The 18,199-nt window shown below is 37.1% G+C and overlaps 1 protein-coding gene across 2 annotated transcripts in view; it reads left to right on the plus strand.

Annotated features, from left to right (window-relative positions):
• CCDC169 (coiled-coil domain containing 169) overlaps nt 1–18,199 on the plus strand; it is a 53,876-nt gene that overhangs the window by 21,262 nt on the left and 14,415 nt on the right. For both annotated transcript variants that reach the window (XM_057309202.1, XM_057309207.1), the window contains 2 exons: nt 16,643–16,741; nt 16,958–17,011. In XM_057309202.1, the coding sequence (XP_057165185.1) occupies nt 16,643–16,741; nt 16,958–17,011 (153 nt within the window). The remainder of the gene's footprint in view (nt 1–16,642; nt 16,742–16,957; nt 17,012–18,199) is intronic.

Here is an 18,199-nt window from a genome sequence, read left to right on the forward strand (position 1 = left end):
TATGTAATTTTTTAAAAATGTTACCATTTGAAAAAGAATTTTGAAGTACTAAGCAAGTAATTTACGACCTGGATCATTAAAGTGGACTTCATTTTAATATTTTAGAACAAGGATTCACTTAAGTGAGAGTGAATTTCTGGTCCTTGTTCTGATACAGACTGGCTTCAAGCCTTCAACCTTTTTGAAGGTTCTTATTCTCATCTTCAGGTACTATAGATTAGGTAATCTTTAAAGTGCCTTTCAGCAGCATAATTTATTAATATATAATTTTAGCAAGATGTTTCAGTAAAGGGTTACATTTGGCTGCATTTAAGAGAAAGGGCTGGGGCACCTGAGTGGCTCAGTCATTAAGCATCGGTGTTCAGCTCGAGTCACGATCCCATGGTCCTGGGATCAAGCCCCGCATCGGGCTCCCTGCTTGGCAGGAAGCCTGCTTCTCCCTCTCCCGCTCCCCCTGCTTGTGTTCCCTCTCTCGCTGTGTCTGTCAAATAAATAAAGAAAATCTTAAAAAAAAAAAGAGAGAGAGAAAGGGTTAAACGAGTAAGGTGCTTGGTTTTGTTTTCTCAGGTAACAGATGTGTTAGAGGGATACAATTCAGGTTGGCACAGTGGCTCCTCCCAGCTCCTGACTTGAATTTCCACTCTGCCATCCTTTAATGAAGGCTTTTGTTCGCCATACTCACAAGATGGCTGCTTCACTTTCTCACCTGCTTCACCTTCTCTTTCAATAGATAGAAGTAGGTGAAGGGAAAAGGGCAAAGTGAAGGCCAGTCAAGTTTGTTTTCTTTCAAAGCATTTTCCAACATGCCGCACCCAGAGTCTTTTCTTACATCTCATTGCTTAGAACTGCATCATATGACCTCCTGTATCTACAAGAAAGGCTGGGAAATTTAGTGTTTCACTGAGCATAGTAGTGGGAAGAAGGGTAGAATGAGTATCTGTTATGCCATTAGCTCTATTTGCCACACAAGGTCACTTTCAATGAGTACTTTTTTTTTTTTTTTAGATTTTATTTATTTGAGAGAGAGAGCTCGCACAAGTGGGGGAGAGGGGTTGGGTGGAGTGGAGAGGCAGAGGCAGAGAGAGAGGGAGAGAGAGAAGCAGACTCCCCACCTGGGCAGGTGGCTTGACTCTGGAATGGGGGCTCCATCCCAGGACCCTAAGATCCTGACCTGAGCCAAAGTCAGACGCTTAAATGACTGAGCCACCCAGGCGCCTTAAGTACCATTTCATTTTAAAGTAATACGTATTCATTTAATACCATTTGGAAAAAAAAAAGACAAAGATAAATATTAAGTCAAATATATCTACTGTTAACCTCTTTTTTTTAAAGTTCTGCATGCGTGTACATTGATTAAAACTTACAACCCAATAAATAAATGAACACCAAAAAGGAACAAATAAGGACACTTTAATATATTTATATAATTTTAACCTTATTTCATGGACAATTTTTTATCCTGTACTTTAATCATGGGCAATTAAACCAATAATTTCTTATGTTGTATTTTCTTCATATATATATATATTTTTTTTTTTTTAAAGATTTTATTTATTTATTCAACAGAGATAGAGACAGCCAGCGAGAGAGGGAACACAAGCAGGGGGAGTGGGAGAGGAAGAAGCAGGCTCATAGCGGAGGAGCCTGATGTGGGGCTCGATCCCGTAACACCGGGATCACGCCCTGAGCCGAAGGCAGACGCCCAACCGCTGTGCCACCCAGGCGCCCCTCTTCATATATATTTTTAACAGCTACATTATACATCATTGCATTGGATAATTAATGTTCAATTCCTTTTCCCTATAGTTGAATATTTTAGATTATTTGTGGTTTTAATTTGAATAAAATAAAACCCACAGAGGATATTATGGCAAGCAGTATATTTTAGTATTAGCAAATCTTTAATTTTTGTCAGTTTTTTATTTCAAACGTTTTAATGAAAATAGTCTATAGAGTTGAAGACCCTTTTGTTCCCTTTGCTGTCTCTTTCCCGTTATAGGCAAGTATGATCATGGATTTGGTATATACCATTCTAATTTATTTTTAAATACCTTTTTACAGATATTGTGTCTAAAAGTGCATGTAAAAATATATTGTACATATCATCCATTTTTTTATTCTGTCCATGTTAATGCATAAAGATCTGGTAAATTTTATTTGCTACATAGTATTTACTATATATGTGTATATATATGCATATATATGTATATATATATAGCAGAGATATATATATACACACACATACATATGTGTGTATATAGTAGATATATAGTAGTAGTAGATATATATATATAGTAGATATATATATACATACATACATATATAGTAGATATATATATATATACATACATATATACATCTTTATTTATTTCCCTATTTATGTATATTGAGGATTTTTAAAAATCTCACTGTGACAAACACTGCTGCAGCGAACATACTTGAACATGTCTCCCTTTATAAAGTGTTCCTCCAGAATTGGCTGATTTTTCTGTGCAGGGCTAGATAGTTACTACTTCCGATTTTGCAGGCCATTTGATCTCTAGTGCGACTATTTGATGCTGCCGTTGTAGGGTGAAAGGAGCCATAGACAAAACCTAAATGAATAGGTAGGGTTTTATGCTAACAAATCTTGGCTTACAAAACAGCCTGTGGCTGGATTTGGTCTTCAGGGTATAGTATGCTGGCCCCTGCTTTAGGGCAGTGGTCCTCAAACTTTGGTAAGTAACAGAATCATGTGGGGAACTTCATAAAAATACAAAGGCCAGCCCTATCCTTCAACCATCTTGCCACTTCGGAGTTCTTTATTAACTCTCCAGATAATTCAGATATACACCAAAGTTTGAGAACCACTGCTCTAGTGCACACAGAGCGAAATGTTTAGATCCTGGTAGATGCACATTTTCAAATAATGATAGATTCCCTCTGAATCAATCTGAAGACACCCCAGGTCTGCAGTTAGTTCAGTAGGTCTGTAATAAATAAAAGGTGATGGGAGATAAGACTGGAAATATAAGCAGGGCCTCGATAACAAAGGATTTTGTATGCATGTGAACCTTTTTATATGTGGTGGGAAGCTTTCGAAGTATTTAATGTACAGTTTAAAAGCCTTTCCCCCCCCACGGAGAAAGGCTTCTCCAGGAAGGGTGAGATTTGAGGCAGGGAAACCAGACAGGACGCTTTTGTAGCAGTCCAAGTAAGGGAAGGTGAGTAGGATATGGGGATGGAGGCGATGTGACAGATTGAAGAGATATTTAAGAGTGCGGATTTTATGAGTATATGATGCTTGGGTGAGACTGGGAGAGGATTGGAGGAAGATTAAGGACTGTCCCTTGAACAATGATTATAGTGAACAGCACTGAAAGAATCAGAAGCAGGCGGAGTGTTAAGAAATGAGTTTAGTTTTGTGTGTATTACCCAGATGACAGTGATCAATAAGCGCCTGGACATGGTTTTAGACTATAGAAAGTTGTTAAATAAAATCTTTAAAAAAAAAAAAAAGGGGCGCCTGGGTAGCGCAGTCGTTAAAGCGTCTGCCTTCGGCTCAGGGCGTGATCCCGGCGTACTGGGATCGAGTCCCACATCGGGCTCCTCCGCTGTGAGCCTGCTTCTTCCTCTCCCACTCCCCCTGCTGTGTTCCCTCTCTCTCTGGCTGTCTCTCTGTCACATAAATAAATAAAATCTTTAAAAAAAAAAAAAAAAGAAAGTTGTTTCTCTGAATAGAGAGATCATGGAGTCATCAGTGTCACCTGCAGTCATGAAAGTATGAGATTGTTCAGAAAGAAATACAAAATCTGAAAGGAAGGATTGAAGATGGAACCCTAGGGAATACTAACACTTAAGGTATTAGCTGAGGAGGCGATTCAGTGAAGATAACTGAGAAGGAAAATTATTGAGAAAGGGAGAGGGGAGAACTGGAAAAGAGTGGTATCACAGAAGCCAAGGGTGGAGAAGGGTTTAATGAATGTTCAGCAGAAGAATGTTCTCCAAGAAATTTCAGGTGCAGGGTAGATAAAGCACATGGTCCAAAGTTCCAGCACATTATTGACTCAAAGGGGAAGAAGGTAAGCAGGTTGAAAGGAAATTAGAAGGTAGGCTATTGAAAGAAAATGTGGTGTAGTGGAAGAAGGGGTGAGACAATGGAGTGGGTGTAACCCACTTTACCCAGAAACTTGGCTTTTAGAATTAGACTGTCCTGGTTCAAAGACTATGGGGCACTAAGGATATTATTTCATCTCTCTGAGGCTTAATTTCCTCATCTGTAAAATGGAGTTAATTAAGCTCTCTTGCAAGGTTGTCGTAAAGATTATTAGAGATGTATAAAGCAAATAGCATAGTGCCTAACACAGTAAGCGCTTCCCTTGATAAAGCGTCAGTTCCCTTCTTCCCTTCTCTTGATAATGGGAACTTTAGAGGGAGCTCTAAGTTTCATTAGAACAAGTCTTTTGTGAAATTAACCTTAGCCCATTTCAAGGAAATATGTTTTCACTTATTCAGCTTTTCTGTCATGTAAGTTGTGAATCTTCCGGTACCCCTTAAAACTATAGTAGAATTCTGTGGCTTTTCAGTACCTTTCCAGAAAGCAGGGGCTTCTTCAGGGATATAATAAAAAGCACTGAACTTTTACTTCTCTTGGGGTTGCTGGGTGGACATTTTTTAACCCCTTCTATTTACATCCACCAGAAGAACCTAGTGCCTACTTCCAGAATTTCCTGGTGTATTGAGCAAAGATCTATAGCCATTCACTGGAAGACTAGACTCTGTTTTAAGCATTCCAGATGGATATTTAGGATAATTAGGCCGTGTTTTCTCTGATGAGCAGTATCTGTTTTTCAGGTTCTGACATGGCACTCTAGGCTTCTTCTTTAATCTCCAGTTAGAATACGAAGCTGAGGATTCAGCTAAACTCTTTATCAGAACTTTATGGCTCCTGGTAGACAGCCCCATAGGTGGTTCCCCAGCGATGTTTTGAATAATCTTTCAGTGCTTTACTGTCACTATTAGCATACTGGTAGTTGATGTCTTCTCTCTTTGATTAGTTTATTGAGGCCCACTCAAGCTTAGTACCTATGACACTGTGCCACAAACAAGAACAGTGATTGGCCCCTCTACTTCCCTACTTTCTTTTACTGTCCAGCACTGCCATGTCCCTAGTTGCTGGTCAGTATATAAAGCTGTGGTCCTTTAATTTTCAAACTGTGTAAGAATCATGTGAATAGTTTATTAAAAGTGCATATTCTTGGGCTCACCCTTGGAGATCCTTATTTGGTAGGTCTGGGTTAAGGCCTCGACATTTGTATTTTTTAGCAGACATCTCAATAGGTTCTATTGCAAAGCACCATTAGATATAAAATAACAACAACAACAACAACAACAACAACAGATTTAGGGTATCTAAATCCCTCAGAGAAAGATGTACAAGATAGCTTCTCTTGTGAAAAGTTACTATAAAGTCTTTATCAAAAAGTTCTACCATACCCTTTGGTCAACTCTATTTCATGGTGGAAGTCCTGTTCCTTGATTCATTAGGAGTCATAAAATTGATGACCCCTTATCTTGAAGTCTGTTTTGGCTGCTTTAAAGAAAAAAAAAAAAACAAAAAAACCCACAGACTGGGTGGCTTACAAACAACAGAAATTTATTTCTCGCAGTTTTGGAGTCTGGAAATCCAGGATCATGGTACCAGCAGGTATGGTGTTTGGTAACAGCTTGATTTTTGGTTCAGAGATGGCTCCTTCTTGCTGTGTCCTCACATGGTAGGAGGGGTCTAAGGACCTCAATAGGGTGTTTTCTATAAGAGCATTAATCGTATTCATGAGGCCTCTACCCTCATGACCTGAGCATCTTCCAAAGTCCCCACCTCCTAATACCATCATATGAGGCATTAGGATTTGAACATATGCATTTGGGGAGGATACACATTCAAACCATAGCACTTCTATTTCTCTCTGCTTCTTTTTCCAATCAGTGCATTCACTTGTTTCTCATGACACCCAGACAGCTTGGTCTCTTCAGGGAAACCTCTCACCAGAACACACACTCTGTCAGTCAGATGGAGATAGCACAGAAGATCCTCCCAAAGCCAACAGGGCTGTCTGGTGATGGGAGACATGAAGGAGAAAGTATGGAAACAGAGAAACATTATTTAGGAAAATGTCGAGTTTCACATTAAATGTTCTCTGGAAGACTCTTGATCAATTTGTAGAAAATCAAGTCATAGGAAATTAATTGCTGAAATCTAGATCTTTGAATACACTCACGATTATAATCCTAGCATTTTAAAGAATGATCGATTTGTTAAAAACAACTTATGAAAATGGCTTAGCATTAGTATCATCATTGAAAAATATATTCAGAAAAAGAATAAGTTCACATGCATGGAAGACTCTCCTACAAACAAGTTTTTGATAAATTGGTGAATTTAGAGCAGTAGGTGAATTGGCCTCTTTGCAAGTTAATCCTTTGGTCAATTGACGTCTTGAGATATTACTTTTGGATATTTACCTAGTTTCCCTTCTGAAGTATGTTTCAGCTTTCCTTAGGACAAACCATAACATTTCTCTCCTTGCCCTGCTTAGCAAGAAGGAAGAGAGTTTGAAGTCTCACAAATTCTTTCATAGAGCCAGACTAGCCTCTTCATCGTACACTTGAGCCTTTAAAGAAACAAGACTCTCCCCTCATATCATTTTCTATTTTGGTCCATTCATGTTCTACATGCTGACTTCCGATGTCCTTAATCATCGCCCTCCTCTTTTGTACATCCTGATGCCCCATACCCTTTTCCGGAATGTGCTTCCCTTTATTGTGATTCAGATTCTTCTTTTAGTTACGCTGCTTCATGGGGTCCTGGACAAACATCCAGCCCAGTTTGGACCTCCCAGGGAACTAGTACCTCACTGCAGCATCCGGTCATGCTCCCAGTGGGTTCATTCTGGTCATATCCACCTTCAGAATATTCTTAGAAATTTTGTTTTAAAAGACATAAATATGCGTTTTAGAACCTAATAACCAGGTGTTAATAGTAATGAGCCTAAAGCACTATTGACACCCCTAAATATATTTGTGTTTAAAGTGATATATCAGCCACATAGTGAAAATCTTACTGAAGGGATCTTGGATTCTCAAGAACGTGATACAAACAAAGCAAGAAGAGGAATTCCCACTAGCCATCTGGCTAGTGGCAGATCTGTAGAATCCATCTGAGACTGCTTCCTGATGTATTCTGTCCTAGATGTCACCAGATTTGTGTTCTCCCCAAAGGTCATGTGTCAGTTTGGAGACAAATCACAAAACAAGTAACACAGATTTTATATATAAATCTAATAACAATGTTGTCCACAAGGGGGCGCTTGGTATTTAAGCATGCATAGGGCTGTATTCATTCATTGCAATTGCCTTCATTGAAAAGTATTGCATATCTAGGAGCTGTGATGAATTGTATTCTCATATTTTTCTCTTGTAAGCATTCAGGAGAGTGATTTTTTTTACTTGTAGCTTTTATATGTTCTTTAGTATAGTATAGCAGTTAACATTGCTTAAAAAATAGGTGGCTAATAGAGCTTTGTTTTTATTAGGATAGAAGAAAGGGACTTAAAAAAAAAAAACTAAGTATATTTGATTTCAGGTATGTAAAAGTGTCGCAAAATTTCTTATTCTTACCCTGTTGTTTCAATGTACCGTTGGGAAGTGACCTTTTCCAAGCAAATTAAGACATGAGCATAGGTGAAATATTAAGAACTGATTAGTATCAGAAACAAAACAAAACAACTCCTCTTTGATAAGACAAGAATTAATTTTTGTGTATGTAATTTCTTTTTGGTTAATTTCCAGTAGAATCTTCAATTTAGCTATGTCTTTACTATGTCTTTTCAGACTATAGTTTTCTGGTATGTGACCATTGATTTTATAATCAGCTAACAAGCTCCTTGGAAAGATGAAGAACATTAAGTTATGGGTCTTCTAATGAATCGTAAGTGATGGGATGACAGAATATGTGTCTTTGATAAAACCATTTTTAAAAAACAGTTCATTTTAGAGTCAGTAAAATAAAGAAGTAAAATCTAGAATGAACCTTGAAGTTACTGTAGTATAATTTTATAATTTTAAAGAATTTCTTTTGTTTATAATAATTTTTTAAATGGATAATTACAAATATCTTGCTTTTAATGATCCTGGGTATTTAATGACTAATACAGTTTTTACAAAACCCAGAATATGTTCTTGTTTTCTCCCCAGGACAATCTTTTAAATTAATTAATTAATTAATACCTTTTTTTAGAGCAGTTTTAGGTTCTTAACAAAATTGGAAGGAAGGTACAGAGATTTCTCACATACTCCCTACCCTACACATGCATAGCCTCCCCATTATCAACATTATTCATTCCATTACTGGAATGAACCTACATTGGCTCATCGTAATCACCCAAAGTCCATAGTTTACATTAGGGTTTACTCTTGGTGTTGTACATTCTATGGGTTTGGAAAATGTATAATGACATATATGTGTCCTTGTAGTATAATATAGAGTATTTTCACTGCCCTAAAAATCCTCTGTGCTCCACCTGTTCTTTCCCACTATCCACCCCCAACTTCTGGCAACCACTGATCTTTTTACTGTCTGCATAGTTTTGCCTTTTCCAGAATGTCATATAGATACAGTCAGACGGTATATAACCTTTTCAGATTGGCTTCTTTCACTTAGTAATATGCGTTTAAGATTCTTCCATGTTTTTTCATGCCTTGATAGTTCATTTGTTTTTAGTGCTGAATAATATTTCATTGTCTGGATGTATCGTAGTTCATTTATCCACCCACCTACTGAAGGACATCTTGGTTATTTCCAAGTTTTAGCAGCTATGAGTAAAGATTCTATAAACATCCATATGCAGGTTTTTGTAGGAACATAAGTTTCAACTCCTTTGGTCAAATACCAAGAAGTGCAATCATGGGATCATATGGTAAGAGTATGTTTAGTTTTGTAAGAAACCGCCAGACTGTATTCTTCTTCTTCTTCTTTTTTTTAAGATTTTATTTACTTATTTATTTGAGAGAGAGAAAGCATAAGCATGGGGAGGAGCAGAGGGAGAAGGACAAGCAGCCTCCTTGCTGAGCGCAGAGCCTGATGTGGGGCTCCATCCCATAACTCTGAGATCATGACCTGAGCAGAAATCAAGAGTCCTATGCTTAACTGACCGAGCCACCCAGGTGCCCTTGTCAGACTGTCTTCTAAAGAAGCTGTACCATTTTGCATTCCCACCAGCATTATATGAGAGTTTCTATTGCTCCACATCCTCACTGGCATTCGGTATTGTGGATTCAGTGTTGTGGATTTTGGCCATTCTGATAGATGAGTAGTGGTATTTCCTTGTTTTAATTTGCATTTCCCTGATGACATATGATGTGGAGCATCTTCTCATATGCTTATTTTTCATCCATATATCTTCTTTAATGAGGTATTAGTTAAGATATTTGGCCTATTTTTAAATCAAGTTGTTTGTTGTTGAGTTTTAAGAGTTCTTTGTGTATTTTAGGTAACAGTTGATTATCAGATGTGTGTTTTGCAAATATTTTCTCCCAGTGTGTGGCTTGTCTTCTAATTCTCTTGGCATTGTCTTTCACAGAGCAGAAGTTTTTAATTTTAATGAAGACCAGCTTGTTTATTATTTCTTTCATGGATAGTGCCTTTGGTGTTATATCTAAAAAGATATCGCCATACCCAGGGGCATCTATCTAGGTTTTCTCCTATGTCATCTTCCAGGAGTTATATAATTTTGCATTTTATTTTTTTTAAAGATTTTATTTATTTATTTATTTGAGAGAGAGCGAGAGAGCACGAGTGGGGGCAGGGGCAGAGGAAGTAGGAGAGGTAGGGAACCTGATGCTGGGGTTGATCCTAGGACCCTGGGATCATGACCTGAGCTGAAAGCCAAAACTTAACTGACTGAGCCACCCAGGCGTCCCTCATTTTGCATTTTACATTTAGGTCTGTGATCCACTTTGGGTTAATTTTTGTGAAGGGTGTAGTCTAGATTCATTTTTTTGCATGTGGATGTCCAGTTGTTCTGGCACCATTTGTTGGAGAAACTATCTTTGCTCCATGGCATTGCCTTTGTTCCTTTGTCAAAGATCAGTTGAAAAAGGATCTATTTGTTCTGGGTGGTCTATTTCTGGGGTTTCTATTCTGTTCTATTTATATATCTATCCTTTTGTTAATACCAATCTTGATTACTATAGCTTTTTGGTAAGTCATGAAGTTGGTAAACATCAGTCCTTCAATTTTGTTCTTCTTTCTCAATGTCATTTTGGCTGTTTGAGTCTTTTGCTTCTCCTTTAAACTTTAGAATCAGTTTATCAATATCCATAAAATAACATTTTAGAATTTTGATTGAGATTGCATTGAATCTATAGATTATGTTGGGAAAAACTGACATCTTGACAGTATTGAGTCTTCCTATCCATGAACATGGAATATCTTTTCCATTTATTTAGTTCTTTGATTTTGTTCATCATAGTTTTGTAGTTATCCTTATCCAGATCTTACACATATCTTGTTAGATTTTTATCTAAATATTTCATTTTGGGGGATGCTAATATAAATGGTATAGTGTTTTTTTAATTTCAAATTCTACTTGTTCATTGCCAGTATATAGGAAAACAATTGATTTTCATATATTAACCTGGTCATTCTGCAACATTGTTATAATCACTTATTAATTCCAGAATTTGTTGTTATTGATTATTTGGGATATTCTACATAGATGATCACGTTATCTGCAAACATAGTTTTTTTATCTTCCTTCCCAATCTATACACATTTTATTTCCTTTTCTTGTCTTATTATATTGGCAAGGACTTCCAGTGTAATGTTGTAATAAGTGGTGAGAGGGGTCATCCTTGCCTTGTACCATCTGATCTCAGTGGGAAAGCTTCAAGATTCAAACCATTAAGTATGATGTTTCTATAGTTTTGTTGTTGTTTAAGATATTCTTTATCACGTTAAGGAAGTTCTCCTCTATTCCTAGTTTACTGAGAGTTTTTGGTATAAGTGGGTGTTGGATTTTGTCAGATGCTTTTTCTGCATCTATTGATATGATCACATAATTTCATTTAGTCTGTTGATATGATAGATTCCATTAATTGAAACCATTTATTTTTATGCTTGCCTTATTACCATGAGATTGCCCCAACGAACCACCCCACTTTCCTGAGTGATGGCATAATACCGGAGTATAGTGCATCTAAAATTCAACTAGGAAGCAGGCTCAGGGAAGAGTGAGATGGGTCCCAGGAATTCTACTTGTGAGAGTAATCCAAAGGCTAACCAGAGAAAATAAAATACTTTGTGTCTCTATGCTGAGTCTAGGGGAAACAAACAAGCACAAAGCTGGGAGATGGTGTGGTATAGGCTGGAAGGATAATAAATCAAGATGTTAAAAGTGAAGGTGGTTATGAAGAAAATCAGGACAAGGCAAGAGGTCCACATCTGATACGAAGTTTCTGCATAACACATTTTTCACATCTCTCTACAAGTTTATGAAATTTGTATGTTGCCATTGTTTTTGTTGGGTGGATTTATAATTTTATTTATTTAGAAATAACTTCAAACTTACAGAAAAAATGCAAGAATAGTGCAAGAAACTTCTGCTTTCAAGAACCATTTTAGAGAAAGTTGCTATCACTTCTGACTACTTTACGATACACAAGGACTTTCTCCTACACAATCATAGTGTAGCCATCAAAATCAAGAAATTAGCACTGATTCTTCACTGCTCATACAGGTTCATCAGTTGTCCCAATAATGTTCTTTATACAAAAAGACCCTATTCAGGATCATTATATTGCATTTAGTTGTCATGTGCTTTTAGTGTCCTAAATCAAAATAGTTCTTCATTGATGGGGAAAATCCTTTTACCATACCCTTTCACCATGTCTTTCTGTCTATCTATCTATCTATCTATCTATCCATCCATCCTTCTATCTATCTATCTCAAATCATTTTGTCGTACATTTTTAATGCCTTACAATTTTAATTGCCAGTTAGACCTCAATAAAGCTGGGGAAAAAAACAGTTTCTCAGTTTTTCTTTGACTTTCAACCTCAACATTTTTGAAGATTACTTGCTAAACATTTTGTAGAGTGTTCTAATATATGTGTTTTTCTGATGACTCCTCATGGTTAGATTACAATTATACATTTTTGGTAAGAATGCCACATAAATCAAATTGTGTTCTCATCCAATCAAGTGAGAAGTTATTTCAATTTGTCTCATAATTGTTAACGTTAACTTTGATCACTTAATTAAAAAGACATCTGTCAGGCATCTCCATTGCAAAGTTATTCTTTTCCCCTTTGTAATTAAAAAACATTTTATGAGGAAGTATTTTGAGAATACGTAAATATCCCATTTCATATTGACTTACTATTTTATCATCTGTTGATGTTTCTTGGTTGATAATTACTATATAGCCCATGACTTTCACTATTTATTAGTCATTGTTCTAGTATAGAGAAAATCTTTCTCTTCTCTATATTTATTATTATTTGAAAATTTATATCAGGATAAACTCATGGATTTTTATAATATAATTTTATGTTATATACTTTTATATAATTTTTAGCATTATTTAATTTGATACTCAAATTTTCCCAGCTTTAGTATGTTGCCATTTTAAAAACACTTAACACTTCTTAATTTAGGAATTCCTAATAAAAGTATCAGGACAGGTAGCTGACAACTCACATATAGTCTATTTTATAATTCATAGTGTTTGAGTACAAAATTATTGAAGAACTATTAGTGAAGTAGGATGGTGTTTTAAAAAATGTGCTTAACTATAATTGTTCCCATCTTAGTCAAGATTTTTTTGGTTATAAAATTAAGAAGGGAGATAGTGTATGTAGTAGGCTTTCAGGCCTGAGCTCTGTTAGCATAATTTTTTAAAAGACTACTACAGTTCATTGTTTGACATATTCACTCTTACATGACTCTGTCTCACAAACCCATACTCTTTCTTCCCATGTACAAAATTCCTTAAAAAACTCCCACTTAACCAAATCCAGATATCCCATGCAAAATTAGAAATCTATGCTTGGTACCATTAAAGCATTGAGTTTATTGGGATTTAAGTTGTGTAAAGTTGTAGAAAGTGGTTTTGGTAAAATTGAGCTTGAGGTGTCAAGCAAATGTTAAGAATAGGCACACAGATTTAGATTTGGTTGTGATATTTATTAGCGGAGAAATGATAGTTTGTAATTGAAGTGAATAGATAAGAAGAGTATAGAAGGACATCTCAGGAGGTGAGAGATTTAAACAAATTTTGGAAGAACCTTAGCTGGAGGAATAGTCATTCACTTGACGGGGTTGAGGAAGCAACAACAAAGCGCTTGACAAGGAGAAGGACTATTAGTGAAAACAAAGCAGTCACTCGTTAGACCTGCTTAGTGCTTTGGAACTTGGCAGCACCAAGTATTAAAGAAGGTGGAGGTGAGGAAGGAGTGGAAACTGGGAAATTAGTTGATCATATAGACATGGAGCAGTTGACTATGGGGACCCCTCTGCCCACCCCACTCAGGATACTCTCCTTCAGTTGGGAGTTTATTTTCTGGAAAAATAAAGCTGCAGAAGCTCTGGATTTTGGGCCTTCGGGCACAGAGGAGGATGAGAATATGATAGAGGTCTAAGAATGATGGAATTAAACAAAAATATGTCGTCTGAATAATGGAACTCTCAGCTTTCTTCCCTTGCTCTACTCCCAGAAAACCAGTGGCTAAGATGAAACTTCACAAGGGAGGAGATTGGACAGTTCTTCCGTTGAAAAACTGAAATGCCCTTAAGAAAAGACTGTTAGTGTGACTGCCCAGAGAAGGCACCTCACAGACTTCCCAGGACAGGGAAGTTAATTGACTGAGGACTTATTAGGCTTCAAAATATTTCACTACTTTTGCACCAAGACCACACCTCCCATGGGCCGCTCCATGCCCATATTGGGTACAGTGGGGATACTAAGGCAACCCTATTTCTGGGAAACATGGGACTCCATTGTCATTGACTTTGGCTTAAGGATTCGTTGATGGTTTTGCCAAACTTTCCTTAGGCTGCATGCCAGCCCAGGATGTTTCCACTTCCACCTGACTTTCTTTTCCTTTCCCCTTCACTAAGGCTCAGACTTGTAGTATAATCAAACTACTTTCCCAGCCTTCTCCTGTTCCTTCCCTGTTTCCTCTCAAGACAGGCATTTCCGATAACAGAATCCTTTCACATTTAATCCCGTCTTGGTGTCTGCTTCTCAGAAGACTAAGTCTACGACTAGAGGTACTGGGAGTGATGCAAAAAAAACCCAGGAGGTACGGTGGGGGTTGGGGCCTGGCTTGCTTCCTTTGTGGCAGGCAGAGGAAGCCGTCCTGATTTGTAGATGTGGCACCAGTAGATCCTGGCTCAGTGTGCCATTTGAACTACTAAGACTTCACTGATGGTGACCTTGGAAAATATTATTGCGGAGGGGAATATTGTAGAAGAATCCATGATGTAGGCATTTGGAAAAGAGGTTTATTTTTAAGTTGTATTGACACCCTGTGTAAGGATAAATGAGACTGAGAATAGTTAACAATATCTAAGAGTGAAAACCAGAGAGTCTTGGTGGTAGAGGTCTTCTATACCAGTAGTAGAAGGGCAGACTTGTAGAACAACAAGGCTGAAGAGCTGATAGCGAGTTGCAGAGTTCCAGAGGCATTTAAATGCTCGGTCCATGCAGGTGTGTTACCCAAAGGGCAGGGCCCTAATAGGAATAACCAGGAATCCTGAAAAGTGTGACAGGACATCTGGATGGGTGCCCCTAAGGCTGTTGACTCCATGACTCCAGCTGGACCCTCTCGCCCACCTCTACCTCTAGTAAGAGCTAGAATACTCACTGTTTTAGACGGTGCTACAGAGTCCTCTCTCCGATAGGGCAACGGGTTCTCCCCTCAGGAGCTGGCCCCACCTCCTCTTCCAGCTGCCAGGCCAGTTAATGAGGGTGCTGTTCAACATCTATTAAAAAAATAAAAAATAAAAAAAATCAATGGAGGAACAGGAGGCTGAGAACAGTCAGCCCAATAGAAAGCACAATTTGCTCATTTCCCAGATCTGAACTAATTTTCAGTTCTAGAAATCATTGACCAAAGAGGTGGCTGGGTTCCTAGCCTGTATCATTCCACGTATATATCATGACCATATCTCCAGTCTTCCCCCCCAAAGGGCCTTTGACCACTTATTTCTTCAAAAACTCTTCACACTTGAGCAGCGGTTTATTTCATAAGGGTCAAATTTCCTATAAGATAACTCAGTTACCCTCTTAAATTTGTGGGGCTTTCATGGATTTTTTTCTGGAGCAAGTTTGTATTTGGGGGAGGGGAGACTGGAAGCCATTTATGACACCAGTGCATGATTTTCCAAGAGAAATAAGGCCTGCCTGCGAAATATCACCCAGTTACGTTTTAATGGTAATCAAATATGCATAGTAGAGAATTGTCACAACAAAGGAATTTGTATTATCACTGGTGTTATTTTTAGAGACAAGAACTTGCCTTGCTTCAGCTGACCTAATTATCCTATTGATACATTTTTTTTATATTCTAATAAGTATTAACAAGTCTCGAGGAGAGAATAAGTTTTTCGAGAATTAGCTGTTTTTCAGGAGGAAGGTATGAGCTCTAAAATATCAGGCAGTTTCGCTTTGTGGAGATTTAAATCAGCTGCTACTGTTTTTCTTTAAATGTTCCTTTTAGGAACTTCAGTGACCTAGATCATGACCAACAAGGGTTATGTAGAACTCAACTTGGAGATGTTTTTTAATGTTAATGTGGTAATGTGTAAGAATATGAGAAATAAATGGAGTAACAGCAAATAATTATTGGTTTAGAGATTAAAATTTTAAACCAAATTGCTGTAACGCAGTATTGCTCTGGCATTTGGCTAAATCTCGACTCAGCTCCAGCTGTTTGTGATGAATGGTATTTGGCTTGAGGTCTTAGTTTCCAGAACTGTCCTACTCTGCAGTATTTTCTCAATTCTCCTGGTCATCAACTTTATTGTCTGTTTTTCTACTGTACTGTTGTTACACTGGTATCAGTCATATGAAAAATATATAATAATGTTGTTTAGCATGTGTGGCCTTTGGAGTCAGATTACCTGGGTTCCTTTTTTTTTAATTTAAGATTTTATTTTTAAGTCATCTCTACATCCAACGTGGGGTCGAGATCAAGAGTCTCATGTTCCACTGACTGAGCCAGCCAGGCACCCCAAACTACCTGGGTTCTAATTCCAGCTCTACCATTTATTAGCTGTGCGTCTTTGGACCAGTTACTTAACATCTATCAGATGCAATTTTCTCAACAGTAAAATGGAAATAAATATATTAGCCATCCTCATGGCTTTTATAAGGATTAAATGGAATAATCTGTGGAAAGCACTGAGCACAAGTACTGACTTGGAATATAGTTAGGGTTCAATAAATATCGTAATTTTTATTATTGCTATTACTTAAAAGGTGCATATTATAGAATTTGAAGTCACAGAATGTTATGAGGTAGAGGCATGTGCCAGTGAAGAAATTTCTTACTGTTATTTAGAGCATGAGTACATGTAAAAATCTACTGTTTAAATTTTCAGGAATACTTAGATACATTACTTAAACAACTAGAAAAAGAGAAAAGGAGCCTTGAAAATCAAGTGAAAGACTGTGCACTGAGGCGGGAACAAGAATCAAAGGTTTGTTTATATTCTATTCTAGACATTTCTTTGTAACTGTCATTATTTTTGGTATCTTATCTACAAACCTACTATACTATTATCACAAAATGCTTACAAAACTATTTCCTACACTATTTTAAAAAACAGCATAGCGACATAAACTTGACTTAGTAATAGTCTTGCTAGTATTGCAAATCCTCTCTGATGTTGGATTCTTTTGTATTTTTCCTGTAGGCTTACCACAAGGCCAACAATGAGTGCCGTAGATACCTAGCTGAAATGTCTCGGGTAACTTTCGTTGTCTTACTTCCAAATTTTAAGAGTTTCCTCTTGCTGTAAACTACATTTTTCACTTTTCTAGGCTTTTGATTGGTTTGGTTTGGTAGACAAACATATGTTGGAATTATGGGAGAAAATGTACCAAGTTTCTAAATATGGGAGGTGAAAAGGAAAATGTATAGGTTTTATAAAAAGGTAAAAGAGATAAAAGTTTCCCAGATTAAGGGAATATTTTGCATATTTGCTTCCTTAGTTCTCCTTTTAGTTTGATCTATAATTTCTAAATTCAAGCAAATAAGCAGTTACCCCTCTGCTATCATGAAATTCATGGCATTTTATGTCATGATTATGCACAGTGAGGTCTCAGATGGCTTTGGCACCACTATTACTAGAAAGGGTGTACTTACAATACGGGATAGGAAAGTGTGTACATACAAATGACAGGACAGGACAGGAAGGTGATCAGTAAATTATGAATGATGTTGCACATATTTTCCGTAATTTTTCATTTGCATTTCAGTTTTATTTATGATGATGTCAGTATTACTGAGTTTTTGTTTTGATGTTGTCAGAGCTATCTTTTATTTATGGTTTCTGATGTCATAGTTTAAAAGTCTTCATCTCAATGTTTCATAATATTTATCACATCTTTTTGTAGTACTTAGCTAAATATTTTACATTTAGATATTTAATCCTTGTTAGCTTTGTTTTGATATATGTTTTAAAATCAGGATATGAGTTTAGTTTTCAATGCACATTATCTAAACGAAAGTGTCCAAAGAGCGGTTGGATATATGAATCTCAGGGTAGAAAAGATAAAAATTGGAGATAGAGATGTGGAAATTATTAGCACATAGATGGTAAATGAAGCCATGTGAATGAAGGGAATGCATCAGGGAGAGTATGCCGGGTGAAAAGAAAAGGTAGTTTAGAATATAGCTCTGAAGAGTTTCAACAGTGAAAGGGGACGAAGAGCCAAAAAGAAGGTTAGAGTCTTCAGGACATGAACTTGGTGAGGCAAGGAAGTAGAGGAACTTGAGGGCTGGGTTTGCCATAAAGAGTGTCTGCTAATCACTGATCTGGTATTTCCAGAGGATCAATGAAAGGATTGAGAGGAAGGGAGTTAGGATTGGGGCTTGGAGCTGATAAGGGGATGTATAGATCAATTTGGCAATGGAAGGGCAGTGGTGGGTAAAG

The sequence above is a fragment of the Ursus arctos genome, unplaced genomic scaffold (assembly GCF_023065955.2).
Source record: "Ursus arctos isolate Adak ecotype North America unplaced genomic scaffold, UrsArc2.0 scaffold_10, whole genome shotgun sequence".
In the NCBI taxonomy this organism is placed as follows: domain Eukaryota; kingdom Metazoa; phylum Chordata; class Mammalia; order Carnivora; family Ursidae; genus Ursus; species Ursus arctos.